The 7,220-nt window shown below is 38.5% G+C and overlaps 1 protein-coding gene across 1 annotated transcript; it reads left to right on the top strand.

Moving 5' to 3' along the window:
* The first annotated feature begins 6,032 nt into the window (after positions 1–6,032).
* LOC134745297 (uncharacterized) lies at positions 6,033–7,220 on the top strand. The gene is made up of 2 exons (XM_063679291.1): positions 6,033–6,944; positions 7,148–7,220. Exons 1-2 carry the CDS (start codon positions 6,193–6,195, stop codon positions 7,218–7,220), a joined length of 825 nt encoding a protein of 274 aa, XP_063535361.1. The 5' UTR covers positions 6,033–6,192.

Genomic DNA, 7,220 nt, shown 5'->3' with positions numbered 1-7,220 from the left:
CTAAAAATGAAGATTTATAAAAATACGAAAAAATGTATTTAAATATGGATAAATGATTTTTTTATTTGCATTAATTATTTTTATATGATTTTGACCCATGTTCTTTCACTGGTATGCGTTAAAATTATAAATAACAAACGAAATAGTCAACGCCCTCTATACGAGTGTAGGCCAAAACTAGTGGCGCCATCTGATCGAAAATCAAATTTTCGTGATTTTCGAGGCACGTTTTTTCCTTAGACTGTATCCATCTATTACGGAGTTATATCTATCTTTGCCACAGTAAATTCACTGCCATCTATCGACACACTTTAAAACTAAAAATTAAGATTTATAAAAATACGATAAAATGTATTTAAATATGGATAAATGATTTTTTTTATTTGCATTAATTAATTTAATGATTTTGACCCATGTTCTTTCACTGATATGCGTTAAAATTGTTAAATAACAAACGAAACCGTCAACGCCATCTATACGACAGTAGGTCAAAGCTAGTAGCGCCCTCTGATCGAGAATCAAATTTTCTTGATTTTTCGAGGCACGGTTTTTCCTTAGACTGTATCCATCTATTACGGAGTTATATCTATCTTTGCGTAGACCAATGGCTTGACACTCTTTGATAGAGAAAGATAGTCTTATTGCGATTCCTATAAGAGGAAAGAGAAAATAGTGCCATTATAATGTCCCATGTACGGAATAGGAAAAACAAATAGTATTCTTTATCAGTAACCTGATATCTGGCCGCGATTAAACTAACGATTTGTGCCATTTTCAACCAAAAGGATACTTATTGTCGCTTGTCACTGTCAGTAAGGCGCTATTTCCATATAGCTCCATTATCCGTAAATAGAAAAGTTTTCTAATATTGTGATTACATAATATAATATATCAATTAAATGGAAATATTTAAAAAATTGTAAGACGTGGTTGGTCTGATTTTGATTTTGTTTTCTGTTGTATATATAAAGTGGCCCACTGATTACCAGTCCGCCGGAGGATATCGGCCTGTCAGTTGTTCGGAACTGTCAATTTTTTTCTAATTGACAGGCTGATATCGTCCGGACGACTGATAATCAGTGGGCCCCTTAAGTTATTAAATTCCAGTGTTACAAAAAATTAAGCTGTGTTTTTAGTGTTCCGTACCCAAAGGGTAATAAACGGGACCCTAAGACTCCTCTGTCTGTCTGTCCGTCTGTCTGTCTGTCACCTGGCTGTATCTCATGAACCGTGACAGCTAGAGAGTTGAAATTTTCACAGATGATGTATTTCTGTTGCCGCTATAACAACAAATACTAAAAAGTACGGAACCCACGGTGGGCGAGTCCGACTCGCACTTGTCCGTTTATTTTATTTTATTAGGGGCATAGCTGTGAGTAATAAAACTGTGTATTCAGTATTCAGTTCTTTATTTGCTATTAATACAGACAAAAGCCATGCAAATACAATAATAAAATATCACATATATACCTAATTACACATCAAAGTCAACAATAGAAAAAAAAAATGTAAAAATGTTTTCTGTGATGTTAATATCCAAAGAGAAAAATGGCGACTTCGTTTGTATGAAGGATCTGTAGTCCACTAACATCTTAATATATACGGCGTATCTAAATTGTCCAACAATAATATGACCTCGGCCGGTCTTACAGACCATTTACCCCCAATATACTAGTAGTTAACCGAATATAATTTTATAGCATTTTAATGGGTTACGCCATTTCCGTACCTATTTATTACTGGACCAGTGTTATAAATTTTAGCTTTAAACTACCAATTGTTTCGTTTAATGTCTTTTATATTAGGTACTTCATTAAATTGATATCTATAAATGTTAGCATCTTAACTGTGTAAAATATAGAGGAAAATCATGATCATCATCATCTCAGCCGAAAGACGTCCACTGCTGGACAAATGCCTCTCCCAAGGATCTCCTCAACGAACGGCCATTCGCTGCCCTCAACCAACGGTTTCCCGCGACTTTAACCAGATCGTCGGTCGCGCGCGACCAGGCGTGTCTCACTCCGCGATTTCGTCGCGTCGCTACAAGTACCTGCGGCCGCCACAATTTTGAGGTTTTTCCATAGTAATTGCCGCACACCGCTATGGAACGGACGCCTGCACGCGCTTGCGCAGCCTTGCGCGTAGTATTCGCGTTCTGTTAGGGAGTGAATCTTCTGTAACTAGTACTACATATTATATATTCTGTGACGCGACTCCATACATCTACCACGACATGAAGTATGGAGTCGCGCGAGAGAACGCAACTCATACTAGCTGGTCTGGCAAGGGCATTTGTTTACGTGTTCATCACAGAATATTTGTTTAATATACTTAAGTATGTATAATGTAAATATAAGTATGTATATCGTTGCCTAGCACCCATAGTAGAAGTTTTGCTTAGTTTGGGATTAGGTCAATTTGTGTAAGATTGTCCCAGAGTATTCATTTATTTTATTTATTCAGCTGGAGCGTTCGAGGAAGGGAATTATATTGACACTCCATCGTTCATCGAATACTATCATAATTATTATCTCAACATTGATTTGAGAAGTCATGCGCCTAGTTAGGTTACATCAGTTACATGTTTTTCGTCCCTACCGTCGTAAGTACGAGTAAATAATTGATATTATTATTTATCGTATGGCTTCGTTACATGTCACTGAATACAAAACTTTAGAGAATATTCTACTAAAAACTTAAAATTTAAATTTGGCCCTACTCAGGTAAGCAGCCGCTTCTTCAGCCAGGATATCAGAAGTCATTCACATGGCCCATATATTTTGTGAGGGGACATTCCAGCACTATGTGTTCGATGGTCTGGTCTAGATTGATAGGATTACGTTAGTCGCGCGATGCTCAATAACGATAATAACAATCTAACATTTCTCGTTATCGGACAAGTCACATATCAACAGGCAATAAAACTAGCAATCGGACAGTAAACATCGTGTAAACGCGTCTTTACGTTCCGAAATACTGTGATGCATAAGAATTTCAAATAATCTTTTATATTATTAACCATTTTACCTATAGATTCCCGTGCATAGTTACAGAAAGAATTTCTAATGTATAATATACACGAAAAACGCTTAGGCCGCCTTGCACCATCCCATTAACCCGAGGTTAAGTGGTTAACCGTTAACCCAGTGTCAAATTGTATTGGTGACGATGGTAACTCCATGTTTAACCGGTTAACCCCGGGATAGTGGAATGGTGCAAGTGGGCCTTAGATAATGAGGTAATCCTCACTTTGAAAATTTTACAAGTCAAAAATAATTTAATTTTAATTTTATTTATTTGGGAAACATACAGCACATAATAATACAATAAGGTAAAAGATATAGTAAGAACATAGGCCAAAAGAGTTTCCACTTATAGTTAATACAAAATTCCTTTGCTCCGAAAAAAAAAAAGTACAATTATTAGGTATTTTGAATTTAAAGTTGAATTTAACAATAACATTGAATAATATTCCACGAGCACGATTAAAAATATAACAAGCATAATTTAATCTGAAACTCATTTAAATCAATCAACTATCAAACAGTGGTCGCTATTTATCAGCTGTCATTTATTACTACCCAAATGAATACCTGGCGCTTAGCTGTCCGGCCGACTCTGTTTTCCATGTCTAAAAAAAAATCTCGTGAGCAAGAATAATGACAAAATATGAGTGATGTCAGCATAGTGGTACGAGTATCTGTTATTATACTTTATTACTTTTTGACAGTACCATTAATAGCATAGATATATAGATCCGTTAATGTATTATGTTGACAAATGATGTCTTGACATATATACCTAAATATCATGGAGACTGTATAAAGGAGCCAAATCTCTATGTATGAAAAGTGTCCATCAAAAAACAGTAATTAGGCGGCGCCACCATACACCGAAATACTACTCTACTACTATTCAAACTTAAAAGGATCCAGCCAAAAAATGTTAATCCTTTGAGACGACCAGGAGTCGTAGCACGGTACGCTTATCACCATGCCTGTCACGTTCTAACAAGTATGTGAGTGCGAAAGTGACGGACTTAGTGATAGGGGAAACCATGCTGCGCGGGCTGGCCACGATTTACGTGCGATACGACCGCTAACGTCATTCCGAGTGGGCCAGCATTATTCCAATCGTGAGGGAACTCAAATCAAAACCAGTGGTGCCTTCACTGTTTTTGATATTTTACTACAATCTTCAAAATACTGAGTTTTTGGCATTAAATTATCAAAGGGTACAAAACTGCAAGTGCTCGAATTTATAAGTTTTTTTTTTATTGAAAAAAGGTAAGCATTCGATCACAATCTCACCTGACGGTATGTGCCAATACGGTCCAAGATGGAGCATGCTTACCTAAAAAATGTGTAAGATAGTGGGCAGGAAGAATTTATTTATTATTTAATTTCACACTCAGTGCACCACCTCAGGATATTGATTAAGAATGCTGATAGGCATGAGATTAAAAATCTCTTGAGCTGCTCACTGATTGATGATATAGGAATATACCTACAAGATACTTTTAGCCGCTTCATGTCTCCTGTATATAGAGAAGGCAAAGGACATAACTAAATAGGTAATGTCAACTTATACCCCGAGGGCACCTCTTGATGTTATCGACTTACTGTCTTGGTAATAAAAATTATAACATCATCATCATCATCATCATCATCATGTCAGCCGTCCAGACGTCAGACGTCCACTGCTGGACATAGGCCTCCCCCAAGGCTCGCCACTCCGACCGATCCTGTGCCGCTCGCAACCACCGAATTCCCGCGTCCTTCACCAGGTCGTCGCTCCATCTCGTTGGAGGCCTACCGGCAGTTCGTCTTCCGGTACGCGGACGCCACTCCAGAACCTTCCAGCCCCACCGGCCATCAGTTCTGCGAGCAAAAATTATAACATTATAAATAAAAATCTAGAGACACTTTTTCTTCTATTGGCATCAAAAGCCCTTACTTCTTATCAAATCTAAGTGGGAGATAATATGTTTGTTTTTAGTTATAAAGACCTAGTCACACTGGTAGCCTTAAACATTCATCTGCTTTGGCATTGGGAATGGTCAGCACTGCAAGTGACATAGGGCGGACGTCCTCCTACGGCCTCGGCGCCGTAATGTCAGCTAATATCCCGAGGGCACCCCTTGACGAGATCGACATGATAATAATAATGACCCAAACACTGAATAATAGACCAAAATTCGAACAATTTTTAACCGTCCTCATAAATTAGGCAAAATTTGTCGAGATTATGCTTTTTATGTTATACGATTTTACGCAGACCGCTGATTTCGGAATTATTATTTTTATACAAAGACTAACCGGTCAATTCGAACGTGATAATTACTAGATACGAGAACAATACGATATCTAATAGATACGTTATAGTTTCGATTCGAGAAACCAATTGTCATTTCACGCTACAATTATTGTGACGTTTTGGGATATCCATTACAAATACAAATACAAATAATTTATTGAAAAAAGTATTGTACAGAGGTTCATCTTAAAGACTAAGAGTTGTTAGTAGAGGAAAGTGGTTTACGAATGCCTGAACTAGGAGTTCCTGTGTTTCAGGCAGCGAAGGACAAAATTAATCAATTTTTAATTATTCACTTAATTATAAATTAATAGTAGTACTTACACAATAGAAGTCTTATCGCCTTAACAAAATGGGTCTTAAGTATTAAATTTCAAAGTACACAATCATGTTACTACTATTAGTAGGTTCTCTGTATCATCGTACGTCATGTTTTGAAGGGCGCGTCGTAGAGTATTCTTACAACAAGCATAGCTAAGTGGGTATAGGTCTAGTTTTACATTTAACCTGTTGTACAAAAATGGGCCCAAGAAGACAAAAAATCTAGATGAAAATACGTGTTTCCTTTGAACGGTTTGAATACCTATTATATCTTTGCGCCTTTTGTTTCTGTATTCAGGGTTAAAAGGAATTCTGGCGTGCTGCTTTAGTGTTGTTCTTAATGTATATAATTGACGAACAGTTAGTACTTCCCATGATATACCAATAGGCGTCAATGAGATCGGACGTGTTTATTAAAATAATTAATTATTCGCGTGCATAATTCGTAATTGTCTGCATTTCCAATCGTGCATTATCTGGGTCATTAGTCATCTATCGCGACCTACGGCTATAGTATAATGTCTAAGTGGAGTAATCAAGTGTAATCGAAAAATGTCGTTGGTGAACAGTCCATTTAACCGGAGTGGACTAACACGCCGCAGCCCGCCCCCAACGCCCACACCGCAGCCCAGCCCGCCCGGGCCCGCGCCCGCAAACATGCAACAGGAAGAAGAGCCCCCGAAGGTAATTCCCACAAGTGACATCCAAACCTGGCTGAAAAAGATTGAACTGAACCTGCAAGACGTATGCGCTACATCTGCAGAAGGTAAACTTAACACTGACCAGAAGATCAGAATTAACAACATGTGTCGCAGCGTGAGCCACTTAGCCTCACAAATGGCTATTGAATATCAATCCCTAAAAAACCACGCAATCCAAGCATACCAGTCCCGCCAAGCTCACCAGGAAAAAATGGACCTCGTACAACGCATCCAAGACCTAAAGGAATCGATTGAGGAATCCAACCGCCCTGCTTCGGGACCTGTTTCGTTTGCCGAAGCCCTTAAGAAAAATGGAACGAGGTACGTTCAACCGTCTAACATCAGTTCAGTCGCAATTTACCCGGTCGACAAGTTGAAATCGAGTGAGGAGACAAAATCCCTCGTTCAAAAGATTATCCGGCCCGACGAGATGAAGCTGCACGTGAGAGGGTTGCGCAAGATCAAAAACGGCGGTGTTGTGATCAGCACTGACTCAAAAGAAGACGTCATAAAACTCAAGCAATCAGCGCAGCTTACGACCTCTGGACTCACCGTTGACGAGCCCCAAAAACGCAAGCCCAGAATATTAGATATCCATTGGATGTTTATATCTTAAGCAAATCTTAAAGAGATCGTTCAAGAGGACATTCGGAATAGCGGCAATGTCAAATTTGGCATAACTTTATTAAATATCTCGTTATCGTTTCTGTTTCACATCTAATGGATGTCTAGATCATTGTTCGAATTGGCCCGTTAGTAATTGCTGTTACTAACGGGCCAATTCGAACAATGATTATTACTATTAGGACTATCCTGCGGCAGAAGCGCTGGGCGTGCCCCCCGCCATGCTGGACAATGATATCATCCGTCGGGCCTTAG

The sequence above is a fragment of the Cydia strobilella genome, chromosome 11 (genome assembly GCF_947568885.1).
Source record: "Cydia strobilella chromosome 11, ilCydStro3.1, whole genome shotgun sequence".
NCBI classification, from domain to species: Eukaryota; Metazoa; Arthropoda; class Insecta; order Lepidoptera; family Tortricidae; genus Cydia; species Cydia strobilella.
The sequence above is the reverse complement of the archived record's forward strand: the minus strand, read 5'-3'. Positions and strand labels throughout refer to the sequence as shown.